Below are 21,065 nucleotides of genomic sequence, written 5' to 3' on the forward strand. Positions count from 1 at the left end.
AAATACACAACACCAGTGCATGTGTTGTTGGCATCAATGAGGGCAGTAGGTTTTCTGCATGAGAGATGCTGATGAGAGACTAGTCTGAACACATCCTCTAAATAGCTTCTAAGTACAGCCCCTCCTTCCTGCCTCCATTAGGAGGTTTGAGGTCAATAGGTCTCACTGATCTCCAGGGACCCTCACATTGATTTTACCAAAGGAGGTAAAGGGCAGAGGGATGCTACGCTATATGGGTGATGGTGGATAACCAATGACAGAACTACAAATGTAATGCACTGAAATGATTTACCTACATGCTCAACATCTGGATAAAATAAATTTTGTGTTAGAAACCAATATAGTGGCCGTTATAGCAATCACAGCATTTGAAGTGTGGAGTCTTTGGCCAACAAAGCTTAATAGAATCATGAAAACAAACACAGGGAAGTACACTTTTGTCATTATTTTATATAAAAAAAGGCTATATAGAGCATTTCAAGTTCACGTCAAAATACTTCTCCATTTACAGTAACACAGCAAAAGAAGTCATAAAATTACACTTCACTCTTAGGCAGGGAACAAGAATAAGGTACCTCAACATCATCAGACAAATTACTGTCATTTTTGAAGATTTCTGAATACCTTTACACACAATCCTTATGTCACTGAATATTGCAACAGTTGTAGGAAAATACAAGGAAAAAGAGGGAAAAGGGAGGGGTTTTTTTTTCTTTTTTTTTTTTTTTTTTGCCACAGACAAAATACAGACCAGAAACGAAAGGGAAGTAAAAAATAAATAAATAATTAACATAAAAGATATCAGGCTAAACAGCATACTCTCAAAAAGCAACCACTAGCAACCATACAGGACAACTACAGAAGTGTGGCCACTTGCGGGACTGAGAACCTTGGTAAGTTTCACACAGGAACCAGTTGCAGGTGACACTTAAGAATCATTCTCTTCTGGTGAGTGGGCCCAGCACAAAAGCTCTTCATAGTAAAGAGAGTTGCGCTGGACTCTTGCTAAATCTAAATATATTTATATATTATTTTTTAACAGTAAGTAATTGTTTAATCTTTTCATATATTTTTTTTCAATTGTCATCACAAAAACATGTAAACCAAAAATTATTACCGTCAAATGTGCTAATGTATTACGTATTTTTAGATGAAGTGACTACTAAGTAACTGTTACCAAGGATTTATTGCTTTGTACATTGAATATGGTTATTGCCTGCTGCTAGGACTATATCAGCCCTTTTCACAGGTCTCCCTTGTCTTCTTAATGGAAATTTTTCCCCCATCCCAGCTAAAAGCCCACACTACAGGTTACCTTTGGTTAATTGCGCAAAGGAATTGACACACCAGTAACAGTTTAGGAAACTAAAATAAGTCTTTGACAAGTAAAAATGAAAACGACCAGTTTTTGTAAAAACAAAAACAGTTTTGACCCATGCATAACTAACATTCACAGCTCAAGATGGCATGGAGTGAGTATTTGAAAGAAAACAAATGAATAAACAAACGAGAAAAAAAAAGAAAGAAATTAAAGAGTTGGCTAGCCTTGACACACTGTGGTTTTGCTTTGTGTAGCTCTTGCCATAATGTTTCCAAATATTTTAAATTGTCTGACATTTCCCCTTTTTTACCCTTACCAAGCCCCATAAATAACAATTGAAATTTTGTTTGCACATCTCAGCAAACATTGCATTGAACAGCACCTTCCGAAAATATATGTGATTGAAACTGCTTGACTTGTTGAGCTTGAGGAACACTTTTGTTGCTTTTATTTCATCATCTAAAAACTGTGCTTTTCTCTCCAGTGTCTAATACTAAAGTCCTCTTTAATCTCTCAGAAACATTATTTGTACGACAAACAAGTAACACATAATGAGGTATAAACAAACTCATTTTGTTGTGCAGTTAAATGACATCACACAGCTCTTAGTGCAATCAGAAAGAAAAGACAGTGAAAACAAGTTGTTTGGTTAGAATTTCTCCATGAATGATTACAGACAGGTTCATTATTTAAGCCTTGGTTCTGGAATCCAGTTGCCTGACTAACACTACAGGCTTCTCTATGCTGCCAAGGCTCAGAATAATTGTGAAAAACTGTTTCACAATATTACACATGATTGCACTTGAAATAAAGTCACATGTTACATCTGCTTTGTATAATTTATCCTTTATGATTTACTCATTTAAATTCAAATTTATTTGAACATTTAAATTTGTGCAAACTTACAACAATTTAATATTTTTTTTATACAGTAGGTTAATAGGTCATCTTTTTTCGAACTCACAAACACAACAAAATATATAGTGTGGGCATACATTTTTATACTGTGCTGTATTTATGTTGATGTATGTGTAGAGCTGTGTGCCTTAGAGTGTGTATTTGCAAGGTCTAGGATTAATTCCCACCTTGCCTGTATCCATAACCCCCTTCCTCCACACCCTCCTGTACATACTCCTCTCGTTTATCCCATCCTTCAGCCCATCCTCCGTTCAACTGTGTGGTGGCACCATAGGTCTTGACTGGACCTCCCAGGGCACCGTAGCTCTGGGTGATGTCCCCTGTTTCCTCAGCCAGCTCATCTTCGTCAATGAAACCACACTTCTCCTCACTGGTCTGCTCCGGATCCGCCCACGGCTGCTTATCCCCCGAGGCAAAGATGCCGTAGAAGATTACACCACCATAATGCACCAGTGAAGCGATAAGAAACACGTACTGCCACTCTTCTCGGGTCTGAAGGGAAGAAAGAGTTGTCAGGTACTCACTGACATAAATGTAGAATCTCATCCTGGGAGCTGCAAGAATAATACATGACAAAAGCATGGATTTAAAGGGATAGTTTACCCAAAAATGAAAATTCTCTCATCATTTACTCACCCTCATGCCATCCCAGATGTGTATGACTTTCTTTCTTCTGCAGAACACAAATGAAAATTTTTAGAAGAATATTTCAACTCTGTTGGTCCATTCAATGCAAGTGAATGGTAGCCAGAACTTTGAAGCTCCAAAATATAGGCAGTATAAAAGTAATCCATAAGACTCCAGTGGTTAAATCCATGTGTTCAGAAGCAATTTGATTGGCGTGGGTGAGAAAAAGATCAATATTTAAGTCCTTTTTTTACTATAAATCTCCACTATCACTTTCACTTCCACTTTGTTCTTTGGTTTTCTGACGATTCACATTCTGTGTGCATATCGCCACCTACTGATCGGGGCTGGTCAAAGCTGGAAATCTATAATAAAAAAGTACTTACAGTAAATATTGATCTGTTTCTCACCCACACATATTATATCGCATCAGAAGACATGGATTTAACCACTGGAGTCTTTTATGCTGGCTTTATATGCTTTTTGAAGATTCAAAGTCCTGGCCACCATTCACTTGCATTGTCTGGACCTACAGAGCTGAAATATTTTTCTAAGAATCTTAATTTTTGTTCTGCAGCAGAAAGAAAGTCATACACATCTGGGATGGCATAAGAGTAAGTAAATTATGAGAGAATTTCAATTTTTGGGTGAACTTTGCCTTTAAGAAACCTGAGTGCTTATGGCAAAAACAGAGACATGACTCATTTTTATTCACTAGATTAATTACATTTAGGGGTATGGTGTAATAAAAGGTATGGAGAGATCTGTAAAATTGTCAAAATCCTCAAGGATCTGATGCAGTATTTCAAGAATTGTAAGGCACCTGCACACTTTCTACGAAATCGAAGAACAAACGAATGTGACATCATTTAGAGCTGGGGTACTCAATTGGCGGACTCCGGTCCGGATCCGGAATGACAATTAAATCCGGACCGAGCTCTGAAGCTTTGTGCTAGTTATCTGACACCTGGCTAAGTGATTATGTAAGCATAGTGTATTCGCCCGCGAAGCAGGAATAAAATATTTGTCTCTAGAGCGGGAATAAAGCACATTATGCCTCTCTCCCCACTATATAGACATGAGGCGCCGCATAAAGCCTAATTTACTGCACATACGAGTTGCAGGTGCGGTTATTTTAACAACAGTAGCGGAGACACCGCTACAGATACTGGCATCTTTCGCTTAAAAACACTGTAGAAAAAAATTAATTAAAGTGAAACTATCTTCATCTGTCTGATGTGTGATTCAGCCAGTTCAGCTAAGCCAGGTTTGTGTCAGGACAAGTTAACGTGCCGCCTTAAGACTATAACGTTTTTTCCATCTAAATTTAGCTTCATTAATCAGCATGTTATGAGCCTTTCATAATAAACTGATTTTTGTTCTAATTTTGTGAAAATTAAGCAGAGATTTCATCATGGCAAGGAAAGCCTATTTATCCTTAAATTAATCAAACAGATATTTAATGCTTCACTGTTATGTAAATTGTTTGTTTGTTGTTAGTAGATTCTCACTTTAAGGAAAATATAAAAATGGTCCATTCAGGCTTTTACATTTTTATATATTTTCTCTCAGGGGATACCCCTGAACCCACAGTATTTTATCTGTCAAAAGGCCTCCTATGTCCCATACATAGGTATAGATTCTGAATGTAACAATATTTAAACAAAACTGGACTGCTGTCATTCAGCTTCAAAATGAACAGTTGATCTTATCTTTTAATATTCACATCCAAGTGCCCTCGACAGATGAAGTCTTGATGAAATATTTTAATCTTTTGGTAGAAGAGATCTCTCAGACCCCACTAGCTGTCTCTGGGCCCCCAATGTCCTCATCAGGATTTTTTCCTTTTTTTTTCCTTCTTTTTTTACAAAGTACTATTGCTGTCAACATGGCAAGTTATAAAAAATATTTAAAAAAAAAAATACATAATTTCAAGCCATATAACTACTGACACCATGTAAGCTACATACTATCCAGACCTTTACTGGGAAGGAAATGTAAAGACCGGACCTCTTGGAATTTCTATTGAGTACCCCTGATTTAGAGCAAAATCTGGCCAAAAAGATGTTTTTTAGTTTGTTTTGATGGTTTATAACAGCTCGCCAGGGCGAACTTTCAGGAAAACTTTTTATCGGCTGTTAAACACCTTCATACTTCCATTGATCCACGTCAACAACAGGTGTGACCTGGAGCTCCACCTACTTTGAGGCTGACAGCTAATTCTTTTTACGTTGTTCAGTCAGTTTAGGTCAGTCAACATGAACAGTGTCTCCTCAGCGGAGAGATCGGGAATATTGGATTGCTCCTGTTGTAATCAATGAAGCCATTCAATGAAGCTGTCTGTGTGACCTGCAGACAAGGTAAGGAATTCTTTTGTTGTGTTCCTCATTTTTCATTTTGGATAATAACATCTGCTAAATGATTACATGTAATAGCAAATTAGATCTCAAATGACTCGCAACTGCAGCAACTAATAAATCGGGTAACCAATTAGACCTCATCTACAGTAAACGTGCAACTGCACCACTGAACATGTTCTTGTTACTCCACTGCACACTTCCGATCACTTCTTCCTTAGCTTTAACCTACATTTGCCTCACACACTCTCTACTCTTCAGATCTCTTTTCGGGTGTAATATTCGCTCTCTCTCACCCACCCGTTTTTCCTCTGTGGTCTCATCCTCGCTTCCTCCTTCCATGAAATTCTCCTCACTGAATGTTGACAATGCTACTAACACTTTATGCTCCACTCCAAAATCTTGTCTAGATAACATCTGTCTCATCTCATCCAGGCCAGCCCACACCTCACCCCTCAGCCCCTGGCTATCTGCTGTTCAAATCATGGCACAAATCTAAAGATCCAGTTGACCTGAGTAGGTATCAGTCACTGCTCTCTTTCTTCTCTGCTAATGTTTCCATTGCTACATTTTACTATCAGAACAAAATAAATAATTAATCGGGCACATGCACACTTTTCAAAACTTTTACTTCCCTCCTCTGCCCACCCCCTCCCACATCCTCTCTAACAGCTGATGAATTTTCTAAATTTTTCACAGACAAAATAACAACAATCAGCAGTCAATTCTTCACACCACAAACACCCACCACTAAAATATATCCCCAATATTCTTTTTCTCCCCTCTCTGAGTTTGAAGTCTCTAAATTTCTCCTCTCCAGCCATCCCACTAACTGCCCCCTCAATCCTATTCCCTCCCATCTCCTCCAAGACATCTCTCCTTCAATCCTACCTGAACTCACACACATCATTAACACATCTCTTTTCACTGGTACATTTCCCAAAACATCTAAGCAGGCTCAGGTAACTCCTCTGCTTAAGAAATCCACACTAAATCCTGCATTCCTAGAAAGCTACAGGCCAGTCTCTCTCCTGTCATTCATAGCAAAATCACTTGAACAAGTTGTGTTCAACCAAGTGTCCTCTTTTCACTCTGAGAATAACCTGCTAGACAGCAACTAGTCTGGCTTCAAAAGTGGACATTCTATGGAAACGGCTCAGCTGTTCGTTACTGATGCTCTAAGACAGGCAAGGGCTGCATTCAAATCACCAGCTCTCAGTCTGCTGGATCTGTCTGCTGCTTTCAACACAGTAAACCACCACATTCTACTGTCAACCCTCATGGCAAAGGGCATCACAGGAACCGTGCTCTGCTGGTTCGAGTCTTACCTCACATGTAGCTCTTTCAGGGTGTCTTGGAGGGGAGCGGTGTCCAAGTCTCACCAACTAGCTACAGGTTTACCCCAGGGTTCAGTGCTTGGACCCTTCCTCTTCTCCATTTACATGTCATCACTGGGACTTGTCATTCAGGCACATGGCTTCTCCTATCATTGCTATGCCGATGACACACAACTCTACCTCTCATTCCAGCCCGACGATCCTATGGTAGCTGCACGGTAGCTGCCTGGGAGACATTTCAGATTGGATGAAAGAATACCACCTCCAACTCAACCTTGCAAAAAACTGAGCTTCTTGTGGTTCTGACGAGCCCAGGGATTCATTACAATTTCAACATTCAACTGGACTTGTCAATGATTACACCATCCAAGACAGCCAGAAATCTTGGTGTTGTGTTCAATGATCAGTTGGACTTCTCGGCCCACATTGCAAGGACTGCCTGTTCACGCAGATTTGCTTTGTTCAACATTAGGAAGATGAGACCCTTCCTCTCTGAGCATGCTACACAACTCCTTGTCTAGGCTCTTGTTTTATCCAGACTGGACTACTGCAATGCTCTTCTGGCAGGTCTTCCTACATGTACAATCAAACCTCTGCAATTGATCCAGAAAGTGGCAGCACGATAGGTCTTCAACGAGCCCAAGAGAGCATGTGTCATGCCTCTCTTCATCGAACTGCACTGGCTGCCAAAGGTTGCTTGAGTTAAGTTCAAGGCATTGATGCACCCCCCTATCTTCACTCACTACTTCAGGTCTATGTGCCCTCCAGAAGCTTGCATTCTGCAGGTGAATGGCATCTCATGGTGCAATCTCATAGAAACACAAAATCACTTTCCCGGACTGTCACTTCGACTGTACCCTGCTGGTGGAACGACCTGCCGAACTCCACCCCAGTTTCTCTAGCCTCTTTCAGAAAACACCTAAAGACACAGCTCTTTTGTGAGCACTTGAACCCTTCCTAAAAATGCACTCTCTGCTTAAAAAAAAAAATCTTTCCATTTCCAACCTTTCCGTTATAGTCTCTCACCTTTCTCGCTATGTGTACTTCTAAGCAATTTTTGAAACGTATTACAGCACATTGCTACCTACTGTCTCCTTTAGGATGAATTGCTTCTATTGTTCTCCTCATTTGTTAGTCGCTTTGGATAAAAGCGTCTGCTAAATGAATAAATGTAAATGTAATGTACAGTAAATGACTTGCGCAGCTTCATTTATTATAATGGGAGCGACCTATAGTCACATTTAGAGCTCTACCTCTCAAACTCTCAATTAGTTGGCATAAATTTTGTTCAACTACCAGAGATAAGATGTGTGCTACAGTTGTTAGTTACTGCATGTTCCCAGCCATCTCGCTTAACTGAAGCAGTTCATGCATAATATTTTGTTGCTGTTTCTGAGATCTAAACACTTTAATTTCGGTTAGTTCCAAGCAACCAGGGAGCATCCAGTCACCAAACAACATGGCCCACATTTTATTAATGACATTTTATGACAATCATTTTAATGTATGTAATGTTAATCGTGTTAAAGTCACTATGAATGTACTGTCTCCCGCTGGTGTTTCAATGAATTGATGACAACTAGTAGGACATTTTCAAGAAACAAAGATGTCACTTTTTAAACCAACAAATAGTCCTTGAAATGGTCTGTAGTGTGATAGCTCATTAGCTCCATGAATTCAGAATGTAAACAAGACAAATTACACATTATCTACTGCATATATATCACTTTAAATCATCATTGAGTAGTTAAAGTTCTTTTTTCTGATTTAATGTAAATTCTACTCATAGAATGAGGCATGAAGTCATTGATAACACATTTAAATGTCATATTAGTTGATGTCTTGAGCGTCCTCATATGTAAATGTTCCTCTAAACACCACAAACAGTGGTGGGGCCGGTGTCTGAATGTTCGCAAATAGTATGTTGTTGCTCAGCTTTTTCAAACTTTTTTTTAACTTCTGAACGAAGAACAAAGAAGAACTTCTCCATAAGTGTGCTGGGGCCTTTAGTTGTCTCATTGACAGGTCATAATAATTTGTATCAGTTTCAATGACTCAACTCGTATGACAAGGTACGACTTTTATTCCCATAGAGACCAACCAATCAACAAACAGAATTTCAAATCGATAAAACACAGGCATCAAATTTTTGTTTGTCTCCTGTCCAACATTTTATTAGGTTTAGGGTTTGAGTAAGGGCTTAGACTTTATGTTTAGGTTTAGGTTTGTGGAAGGGGTCTTATAGTGAAAATCATAACAAAATTGTTTGTTGGTTCATTTATTTTTCTCTATGGGAGTAAAAGTTGTACGTTTTTGTATGAGCCAATTTGTACAATTTCAGCATCTCGGACGACTTGTCATGAGACAAGGTTGGTAAAAACTAAGGAAAGAATCAAGACAACAAATAGCTGTGCTGCTTGAACAATGTAAGTGTATCAACTCAACCTCCTAATCTACCATATACCACTATGCAATTCAAGACATTCAAAAATTAAAATCAGTCCAAGCATTCAGAACAACTGAAAAGCAAATGAAAATTTTGACAGTTCAAGGTGTTAGATCAACCATCCTGCCGAATGATCGACGATGCCAGGAATGTTAGATCCAGTCTCTTTACTAGACCTCGCTCTGCATCAGAAGATATTAAAATATCAGAGTTCTTTCTGAAATCCACAACCAGTCAACATCAACAGCTTGTTATGGTAACTCTTCTACCAGCCCAAGAGCTAGGCATAGGAAGCAGGGGAAATATAGCAGTAGGCAGAAAACAAAGTGATGGTAAAAATTAGCAGAGTTCATTGAATAATCTTAGTTGCATCTTTCTCAGTGCTCAGTCTGACTTTGTCTGACTAGCACAAGTTCAACAATTGTTATTATACCAAGCAAAGATAATGGAAAATTACTGTTTCACAATCACAACATGGTCTTGTGATGCTGAAGACCTTGAAATGTAGACAACTCCTAATCTCTAACGTCTGAAGACAATACAGCACACAATATAATATTAAACAAAAATAATAATGCATAGCAGGAGAAAGAAACAATATAAAAAGAAAAGTAATAAGTATAAATATAAATCAATATAAATAAATTAGTTAATATATGAGAAATATGAAAAACAAATGAAGTACAACACAGATGTATGTTTGCTCTCCTAAAGCCATACACACACTCAAGTTGCCTTTAAAAATTAGATCCATTAAAGGTGGTCCTACCTTGTGTTTGGTCATGGCACCCACAATTAGAGGGCACACCATTCCTGACAGAGTTCCCACTCCATTAGAGATTCCCATGAGAATACTGGCATAGCGAGGAGCGATGTCTAAATGATTGACATTAAACCCTGATGGACAACAAGATTATTTTATTCAAATCTGATAAAAGAAAATAACATATATAAACTTTTATTTTTAATGACACTGCATTTATTACAACAAATACAATGGCTTTAAGAAACACCACATTACTGTTGTATAATCACAGTGCACTTTGCTTCTGCCAGGAGATCACATAGTTTTTAGTATCTCTTACATGATGTTGGAGATTCAGACTAAAAATAGTAAGAGCAGCCATCTTGTAGAGTGGAAGAGTCACTAGCCCCTCCTTCTCTTTGTGCTATGTCTAGATGTGCTGCCTGTGAGGTTGCTCTCAGGGGACAGTATGTATGAATTATTTAAAAAGTCCAGCAGAAAGACTTATTCCTACCAAGCTACAGTGGAGGAAGAGCACATTTTACTGAATAGGGGAGGACATTGAAGGAGGCCTTATTTGCAATTTTACCTGGCTGTGTAATGCTGTGTACCTTTTTTTTTAACTTGTTCTTGTTGTCGTTGAATGAGATATATTGTTTAACCAAAGACAAAGATTATTCTGAAGACTTGCCTGATATTGCAAACCCACTGAAGCCAACAGCCAACACAAGGAATGAAATGGCTACCCCTTTACTGTGGGAGAAACCTACAACCAACAACAGAGTGGCCTCCATTCCAAAGCCTGTGAATGATACAAAAAAGGATAATCATCTCTCTGAAACCAATGGACAAATGTATGACTTTAGAAAATTATATATTCTGAGGAGATGATGCAAGTGTGAACAATTAATATTTTTCATTTGCATGAATTTAACCAAAACTCAGAAGAAGGTGTTATCATTCTGTGTGCTCATTTGTAGCAGTTCCACTCACCTCCACAGTTCATGATCTTCCGAACGGTAGTGGTGGACAGGATGTTTTTGCTACGGAGGAAATCAGCTATCTGTCCCCCAATGGGCACGATAATGGTCATCACCAAATGAGGCAGAGCTGAAAGCATGCCAACCTGAACAAGACAGCAGCCATAAGGTACAGAAAAATCTTACTGACAACACACTGCAGAATGGAAGCATTAGCCACTGACCAAGGTTAACACAAGGCCAACACTGAAAGGTCAACACAAAACTTAATCTAAAATTAGACTGAGAAAAGAAAGCCATTTTTTACAGTCATCATTGCATATTATATAGTTACATTTTAGGACAGACTAGATAAATAAGCATATATGTGTTCTAAAAACAAAACAAACAACAAAGGTGACATGCATCATCACTGTAATCTGCAAGGCACCATCATTAGTATGTTAATACTTATCTAACTATAAGATGTAAAAACATGATTGAAGGTGTAACTGTAGGAAGTGAGGAAACGAGCAAAATGAGATGCAAACACAGACTTAAATCACCAATAAGTGATTAATGAATAATTCATTATGATCTATTCACAATGAATAATTCATCAACCTATTTCAGACCTTAGGGAATGACAAAGGTCACCCATTTACTGATGCACACTGAAATTATACACAAAAATCATCTGCAACTTAGACACTGAAGTTAGCCATTCTGACCCAAATAAAATTTAATTGCTGATTGTGTAATTGTTAATTACATTTTTTAATCATGTTTTTTTTATTATTATTATTATTTAAAATATAGACAAAAGCCTATTAAAAAAAACATGCAAGATGAAAGTAAGGCTGAAATTACCTTGCTAATTTCAAAGCCAAACACTTCCTCAAAGTATGCAGGCTGGCTGATGAGCAGCAAGTAGAAGGTCCAACTCCTGCAGAAGTTGGCCACAATGATTGCATAGACAGGCATGGATGTGAAAAATTTCCTCCAAGGTGTCTTGAATTTCTGTAGGAGAAATGAGTATTGCCTTAACTAAAGTGAATTATTACCCATATTAATTATTTAACCACTGTTAAAGCCGAAGTGTTGAAGTGTGGACTCTATACTGACACCCATCGTTCTGGATACCGGAAGTTTGTTTAGTAAGCACTGCCGCTTCACACTGAATCTGTCTGTTTATTTTCCATTTTGTTACTTTTAGTCAGTGTTTTTATCCAATCTCATAATACACCGGTGGCGAAATCTCAGGGCCAGCAAAGCCTTCTCTGCTGGCCTAACATGCCAAATAAATAAAACATTTTCATTCTTTCATTCTCAATTATCTTTTTGCCTATGTATTTTTAATCGTTTTCCACTCTTAATTAATCTACAAACAAATAGAGAAAAACGAAAAGTTTATCCAGTCAGAATTTATTCGTTGATGCTTACAAGCAAAGTGTGACAACTGTTTCACAAATCACATGCCCGAAGCAGCGTGTGAGTTTGAGCTCTACCTCATCAGGCCTTCAGAATTTCTTCAGGATCCCTCAACAGTGCAAATTAATGGGCAACTAAAGTCAGATTGTCAGATTCATCAGCCAATCAGATTGATTTATTTGCTTTTGGTGGGTGTGATCTTTAGGATCACACCCACGGTCGAGGCCTCCTAGCTGGCCTTGAGTGACGCAATCTTGCTTTAAATGATGTACGTAATTCAAGAGAAAAAGAGTAAGATCAAGCTGTCTGACGAGTCGGATGTCATCACTGCTGCTGTCGCCATTGAGAAAGAGATCCTTATGGATTTAAAAACACGAGATGTTCTGCATGACCTTGTGATTGCTTAATTTATTAAACAGGAAATAAGGGCTGATTTTCACTTCAAGCAAACTGGTAAGTGCTTTTTGCATTGTTATAGCAACATCAGGAGTTTTCTAAGAGTAAATTAGGCTGCTTGAGCATTCAGTGTCGGATCAAGTTTTGAAAAGTAGTGCTGCGTTCCATTCAACTCGGAAAGTCGGATTTTACAACTTCCTACTAGGAAAAGTGCAATGGAATGCATCTTGAAGTCAGAATTACAACTTGTAGGCTCCTGCAGAAATTCTCGACGAAATGTATTGCAAGCAACATTTAAATCGCAAATATTATTAAATAGTTTGTTCCAGGTATTATAGATACCTCCTTGGTAGATTCATATGAAAAATTATGATTTTTGAATGTTCATTTCACAAAACAGTCATGCTGCATTTAAAATTATGCTTGCTTGAGCATTAAGTGTCGTTTCAAGTTCTGGCTTTCGTGCATGGACGTGTTTTTAAAATGTCAGCTGATATTACTAGTTAGCTGTGTGTATGATGTATGATGCCCAAAGGTAAAGTAATAAGTCTCATTCATTGTGAAACTGTGTTTTCTTAATGGCATGAATTACACTGAAGGCCTAGACTTTAAATGCACAGCCGCCACTGTAATACACACATCCCTATAATGGACATTCTTGTATCCAATCCAAACAAATTTTTGCACTGGACAGTGACTGTACAGCAGCGGCTCGAGAGCTCTCTGCCCCGGCTGAACACCGCCTTGTGCTCGTGATTCTAGTTGCTCAGAAATTACACATTCAGCTTTAGCCTCTCAGTCATACTTCTAATCACTGTATCTGTCACATTGATGCTGTAAGCATCATGTTGTGAATGTAGTCTGAGAGTGCATGGCATTTAGGCGAAAGTATGTGTACAGACACAATGTAGCATAAAAGCCAAATTAAATTATGCCTGCTCTAAACCACCTCAGCAGCCCCTAGCATCAAAGGTAGTTCTGATGCTGCTTTGGTTCTGTGTAAATGAAATGCAGCATGAGAGCAGCCTTAAACTTTGTTGTTGTCATGACAGAGCATATATTTCATAATTTAGTTTCATACATAGAAGTATCATTTTTGACATTTCATTAATTTTCTATTTCTATATTCATTATTTTCTATTTAATACATTAATCTCATAACATTGTTTACGCTATTGTAATTGCTGTGTAAATGCATTTATGCCACCTCTGAGCAGTATTAAACAGTCTGTGGAAATACACCTAAATGCCACCGGATGCAGCTTCTGTGCCATCTTAGCAGTGTAAAGATGGCTTTAAGATGACACCAAACAATATCTACCTCTATCACAACATAAGACCTAAAAATAAGTATTTACACTAAAAATACGATCAATAAAAATATGCCTTATAATTCCTTATAATTTGTAACACATACTGAGATAAATAGCTGCAAGCCTTCTTTAACTCTTCTTTAGCTAATAAGACCACAACATAGATAAAACCTTGTCTCAGCTCTCTCCTTCAAAGCTCCTTGTCTGATGGAAATGTAGAATTAAAATCATAAAACAAAATTGGCCTCTTGTGAAAACAAATGGACTCTCAGCACAATGACACATGCTCTGTACTCTTGCTTATAACTATATAGCATGAGAATTAATTTTGTATCAAAGAACAAATGAGTATCACACATGATTGTAAATAAATAATCATAGGGTGGTGTTTCATAATAGATTTTTTAGAGAGGTGATACTGATGTTATGTCATTATTCAAACGTTCTCTTCAAAGAGGATGTTATGCTTCACTCCATCATATTGTGCAACTTGTGATCTGTCCATCCCCACTATACTGTATCTTTAGTTATAATGCTGTCTTTTCAGCCATATATGTCACGTGCAGTAATATTTCAGGTCACTCACTTCTGCAGGACCTAGCAGCTTAGCGGACTCTCCGATACTCTCCTCGATGTAGCAGCGTTCTTCATCTGTGATGGTGGGGTGTTCAGCTGGGCTTTCATATGACACCAAGATCCAGAACATATACCATACGATCCCAAAACAGCCTTCAGAGAAACAAACAATTGTTAGATGTTGTTTTGATGCAATGTGTTGGAAGCCAACAGAGCATAATAAAAGCTTGATAAAATCAAGATAAGAGGCCGTCAAGCAGATTAACTGACTGACATCATCATATAACTAACTGAATTACAATTCTTTTTTGTTGTCCAGACAGGAGGTGATAATTCTTGGCCCAGTGACAGGCAGATTTAGTGTTCTCATAGAGGATAGACACATGGAAGCATCAGAGGAAAAATCAATATTCAGCATCAGTGAGTTAATCCATACTACACTTACTAAAATACACTTACCGAAACCGTTAAGCACACTTACACAATGACGTTTAGGCTATAACCATGGTTCATACACTATACAAACACAAACCAGTCTCACCATAGACGTAGAAAACAGATGACCAGCCAGTGTACTGCACAAGGATCCCAGCTAGCGGCATGGCAATGACAGCTCCAGCATAGGATCCTACAGGAGAGGACAAGGAAGAGAGGGGAGGATGGGAGCAAAAGAAAATGTGAGAAGTCAAAATCAATAAAAAATAAAAATAAAAACAAGAACACAAACAATGAGAGGAATAACTCAAAATATCTACTGATTTAATCTGAAAATACCTTAAATAAACTGTATATTAAACAAAAAAAGTACAATGTTTTCTAGTATTCCTGAGGATGAACAACAAATGTACCTTTGATTTTTTTTACCATGCACACAATACCTAAGCATGAAGGAATATGAGCTACTAAACAAATAAGGAAGAAAACCAAACCTTGCTAGGATCCACTATTTCCCTTCAAGAGAATAAAGGTGGAAATTACCACAGAAGGAGGTTGTGGCCAGGCGACTTCTTTCCAGTGGAGGGGCCCACTTACTCCAGATCCCATGGCAAGCTGGGTAGGTCACTCCCTAGAAAAGCAATAATAGTACATAATCAGCTCCATATCACAAAGAAAACATACATCGAAAAAATTCTTAAGCAAATCTTTGAGTTATGTGACATGGATTTATGTTAAGATCATTTTTTTAAAAAACTTTGGTATTGGAATGTGATGCTGGAAAGACTTTTCCAATATAATATGGGGTTAAACTGAAACAAATGTTAAAATCCTGTTGATGGGAATTTAGTTTTAGGTGTGCGTCTCCTTTGTATTTACCATGGGTTTTGTGGAGTCTGCACCCTAACACCTGGTAATTTGGATGTGTGCCTTTGTATTTTTGGGTCTTAAACTGAAACAAGTAAATATAAAATAGAATAATATTCCACACTGCAGACATAGTGGAACTATGTAAGTAATCTTAGATGTCTCTCTCATACACACATAGGCAATGCCCTCTACAGATCAATAAAGCTGTATATAGACAAAGCCCCAGTTATTATTCTCTCAGAAATACCCTCAGGTCATAACAGAGTGTTATAGGACTTTTGGTGTTACCAGTAAAAATTCACACAATAGGCTTTTTGAGAAATTCTACCAAAGGCAACTGTCCAAATGTAAGATATGACTATACCTATATGGATGATTATAGTATGTTAATTGTCAAACAAAAAGCAACTTGCAATTTAAAATGAGAAACAATCACATTTCCTACCTCTACAAGCCCTTGTAATATCCTGACGAATATGACGCAACCATAATGTACACGTGCAGCTGAGGGGATGAACATATTCAGTATCGACGTGAGGATGATAGCTGCGCCAAAGACCCTGAATAATACATAGAAACATGTTTAATGTACTGGAGATTATTTGATTAATTTCCCAGTATATATTACCGAGCTCTGCTGTCGGAAGAGGATCTGTAGCACACGGGTGGCGAAAGCGGGGGAATGTGTGCGCTTCCATTTTTCCCAATTTTCTACAAGTCTTGTAGAGCTCGAGACCCTGTCACCTCAGCCTCCCACCGGCACTTGCAGAAAGCAGCACTAATCGGATTGAGGGAGTTCTCCAGCACGAGACTCGCTGATTCTATTAGAACTCAATCACGTCAGCCAAGGGCCGAAATATTAAACGAAAACTGTTGTTTCATTTCGGCAACGAAAGGACAATTAAGTCACAGATTTGACGTACGGAGTTATAGTTAAAAGCCTAGCGTAGCATTTTATTGTTTACGATTTCATAATCTTCTCGGATAGCCTATTTGTTATTATTATTATTATTATGGCTAATAGTGTGATAAATGAGGTACGGGCAACCCCTCTGGCAACATGTCTGTGAATGGTTGCCATGCCCCCCGCAATGAGCAGATTAGACACGGTTCCCCCCGGGATCTCATTAACAGGTGGAGAATGCCCCACAGACCCGCTACCACAGACTAATCCTACAACCCACACGACGGGTCAGCGTAGACAATGCTGGAAAATATTTCCGCACAGGCAACCATAGCAATGAACTCTCTCTCTCTCTCTCTCTCTCTCTCTCTCTCTCTCTCTCTCTCTCTCTCTCTTGATTTCCTTCTTCCGTAAAAAACTTGAATATAATGAACTAGGTTTATATATATATATATATTAATTACACTATTTTATATTATATATATTAGGCCTATATTTGCCAATACTGTAGCAATATTATCGAACATAAATCTAATCTAAGTAGACGTAAAAACGTAAATTAACATGAGCGTCGGACCATGTTGAATCCATGACACTCCTTATGGGCAAAACATAGAGATAAACGATATGAATGCATAGGCCTATAGTAAAGCTGTGTAGGTCTATGAAACGCTTAAATGAATTTGCATAACAGACAAGTAAATTAAAGACCTACTTTGATAAGAGTAATTAACTAATTAAAGTAAAGAACGATGTATTATTACAAATAATTCAATTAATTAAAAAGAAATGTGTGACCGTAATCGTAATAAATAAATAAATAGGGGTTAGCAAAAGAGATTTGAATGAACATGTGCTAAGTAATGTATGTCCATCATTAAATGTATAAATTACGATTATTTTAAGAGTGGGATTTGCAACGTGGGAAACCTGGCCTATCTGTAATCCAGGCTCACACGACAACGGCATGCAGAATATAATCGATGTGTGATCCGTTTAAATTAAAATAAATTAGGCCTATTTTACGATCAATAATTGTTATAGCATGTATGCATACAATTTTTTATCAAATTAGGTCTGTTGGTGATTCATTGTTAATATTTTCCTATTCGCTTTAAGGGCAAAGAATTAATTGTGCATTCTTATTCTGAAACATAATCTCAATGAATGAATAAAGAGTGTGCTTCTGTGGCTTTACCTGTTTGCCGCCAGTCTCGAGGAAATGTATCCTCCGGGAATTTGTGTCACAATATAACCCCAGAAAAACGATCCATGAATCATTCCCACTGTTTCCGGGTCCCAGTTGAACTTTGCCTTCTGATTGAGAAAAATAACACGAGATATTGGGTCGCAATAGGCCTATCTGTAAAAATCTAGAGAGATAAAGGTTGAAGATATCCTAAATGAATAGCCAAATACGCATATAACAGGTTAAACTCTATTCCATGTATTTGGCTCATTTCGTCGATAGAACATTTATTCGATAATTTGCTGAAATTGTATCTTTCATTTTCAAATGCCACGACGAACAAAACAAACATATTGATTATTGTGCACAATAAATAAATAAAATAAAATGACCTGAGCGCTGAAATAGTTTCAGCACAAGAGTTGATCAATTTGATGGCAAGGACATTCAAGTCACCAAGGTCAATTTTTATTTTTTGCATCAGTGGGCTACTTGTTTTCATTATTTTCTAGCTATCGATGGACTGACTAGTAAACCTCTACATAACAAGCCAAAAACATTGTGCTCATCAGCTGCAGAATAGCATTTCCTTTATTCTGTATATTCCCTAAATTGTTACAGTTTCAGACGGAAGCTGACGTATAAAAATGTAAGCGTGCACGCGCACAAACCTCTTTGATGATGATCTTTCCGTTCAGGTGTATGGTGCTGTTGTTAACCATGCTCACTATGGCCACGCCTAAATTGCACCGAATACCGAAAGAGATGCAGAACCCGAGGCCGCTCATGATGGCGATGATGTATCGGCGCGGAAGTCCAAAGCACGTGCAGTCGCACAAAGGTGGCTTTTTCTCTTTGGTCTGAGCAGGTCGTCCATCCTCGGTCAGTTCAATGGTCTCGCCAGTCTTTTGACGCCTTTCCATCACCCTGCATCAGCCAGAAGAGATTTGTCAAAGTCCATGCAGGACACTGCGGGCATAATGAATACTAGGCCTAAATGAAGGATAAATTAATACAAATTTCAACCACTTTTATTATTGAAGCAAGAACCTTCGTTGGGTATAAAGCAAATGCCATTTTGTCATTTGTCATTCAGATTCTGAGTAGCCTACTATAGCTATATTACAATGCGCTGCAAACAATAGTTTGAGTATTTTTTGTCTTTTTTAATCTCGTTTTGTTTTGTTTTTCAAAGTCGCCAAGCACCACAGAGAGAAGCTTTTTTACTATGGAGAGAGGCTTCGTGCGCTGCTGTAAAGCTGTACCGCATTGCAGCATTCCCTTCACCTTCACCCTTATTTACATTCACATACTGTATATAGTCTTAACGTCCAATGATATTCACTAACTTCACCTAAACAATACTACTACTATTATTCCAGCCCCATTGGTATCCACATGCCAATTATTACGATTATTTCCGATTATATGATGAAATAATGTAGGCCTTTTTGTCATTCGATGATTGATTCGTCACCTTAATGTATATAAAAATCAAAAAGAATCTTATATTTCGATTCAGACACATTACACAGATTCGACGGGCATAAAATGCATTTCATTCTTTGTATCTTTTGGATACATTTGAACTGCAATATGGTTGTTAATTCAATTTTTCTCAGAAGATATTTAGGAAACAATGTCCTAAATGTTTTGAACAACATCTGTTAGGAAAATAGTAAACGAAAAAATTAATTAGACACATTTGTCAAAAGGTAGTGTGCGCGGGTAATGTATTTTTAATTGCGAAAGAACAATTCGTTCAGATTATGGAGGGAGGTCGTTGCTTTTTTTATTTTTTTATTTATTTATTTTTTTCTCTCTCACAGGTCTGAATGAGGGTGTTTTACAAGACAGAAAAATGACTCAATATCGAGGATCATAATTCATAGCATTACCAGATAAAATAATCATAATACAGCAAAAAGAATAATATAACCGACTTTCTCATATGATTTCAATGTTTGCAAATTTTGCGGGCATGTTATTTCATTTATGTAGTTATTTATTTTTAATGCGTCGACATTTAAAGGGGCTACTCTAATAAATATCTGAACTATAAAATGCATTTTAGTGACAACCTTTAAAGATAGGAAACGCTCATGATTCATCCCCTCCTCCTCCCCAGATTAAGCAGAATTACATAATTTTCTTCACGTCTCCTTGAGGCGTGACGCCAAGACCGACTGGGAAACTCGTTATGGAATAGATAACATTGGCGGAAAAGTCTTGATTTCTGTTCTGCATTGGCTGAAGCCACAGTGTCTATTATTATTTAATATCATAACACATATATGACATATTATTTTCAAGTGATTCAATTAATTTTATAATATATTAGATGTCTTACTTGTGCATGTGCCCCAGTGTCTTCCCCGCTAGTTGTTTCAGCCCCTCTTTGCTGGGCTTGAAACCAGGCTCCTTTGGAGTATCCATGTCCAAAAGTGATAATCCCTCTTTTTTTCGTTAATGTTAAAGTACCATGTCACAGTGTGAAAAGACCGGACCGATACTCAGCGGATCAATGAATCAGTAAGACGGATAAGGAAATTCACGACGGTGTTCAGAGCGAACTGCGGGCGATTTAGAAAAAAACAAAACACCTACACTAGAGAGATATCAGGAGTGGTCTGGCCCTGTCTGCTCATACTTATAAACTCATAAACCGCTCCGCGCGCGATAAGGGCATTCGATGCCATCTCAGATTTGAATAAATGAATAAACGCACACAAAAGGTCGGAGTAAACAAAATATCGAGCGAATAAAAAAACGAGCGAATGTACGATCAAATAAGTGTTTTATTATTATTATTATTTATTTATTTTATAAAATACAAAAGTGTTGCTCCCGATCCTTGTTTTCGGTGGAAAGTGACAGTTCAGTGGCTTTCAGCACCAAGGTCAGCGACAGTCCCGCACTTCGCGTTCAGAGGTTCCCGCCGCCACTCCTTTGCCTGTGCGCGAGGCGGATCACTCCCGTCAGTGTGCCAGCTGCTGTTCACTGCTTTGGGAGGGGTTAGAGAGGGCGGAAAATATTCACATTCCATTCACATACACTTTGATTTTGTCCTCATGTTTTCTGAATTACGTGCAACATGCGACAAATAATAGTTTTTCGATACATTTGCAGGGCACGTCAAATTAGAAGTCCCTGCATTTGTGCTTTAATGTTTTTTGCTTGTTTTCCATCAAAGGCCGTGCAAGCCTCTTGGGGGCGGTACTATGGAAACCGAATAAGGGGT

The 21,065-nt window shown here is 38.0% G+C and overlaps 1 protein-coding gene across 1 annotated transcript; it reads right to left on the reverse strand.

Annotated features, from left to right (window-relative positions):
- Nucleotides 1-430: 430 nt before the first annotated feature.
- On the reverse strand, nucleotides 431-20,794 carry LOC127443791 (vesicular glutamate transporter 2.1-like). Its single transcript, XM_051702696.1, has 12 exons — nucleotides 20,175-20,794; nucleotides 18,496-18,751; nucleotides 17,834-17,952; nucleotides 16,177-16,291; nucleotides 15,405-15,492; nucleotides 14,968-15,054; nucleotides 14,437-14,579; nucleotides 11,581-11,730; nucleotides 10,745-10,877; nucleotides 10,443-10,553; nucleotides 9,776-9,903; nucleotides 431-2,731 (listed from the first exon to the last, which is right to left on the reverse strand). Exons 1-12 carry the CDS (start codon nucleotides 20,258-20,260, stop codon nucleotides 2,396-2,398), a joined length of 1,752 nt encoding a protein of 583 aa, XP_051558656.1. The 5' UTR covers nucleotides 20,261-20,794; the 3' UTR covers nucleotides 431-2,395.
- Between the last annotated feature and the right edge of the window lie 271 nt (nucleotides 20,795-21,065).

Source organism: Myxocyprinus asiaticus, chromosome 1, assembly GCF_019703515.2.
Source record: "Myxocyprinus asiaticus isolate MX2 ecotype Aquarium Trade chromosome 1, UBuf_Myxa_2, whole genome shotgun sequence".
NCBI classification, from domain to species: domain Eukaryota; kingdom Metazoa; phylum Chordata; class Actinopteri; order Cypriniformes; family Catostomidae; genus Myxocyprinus; species Myxocyprinus asiaticus.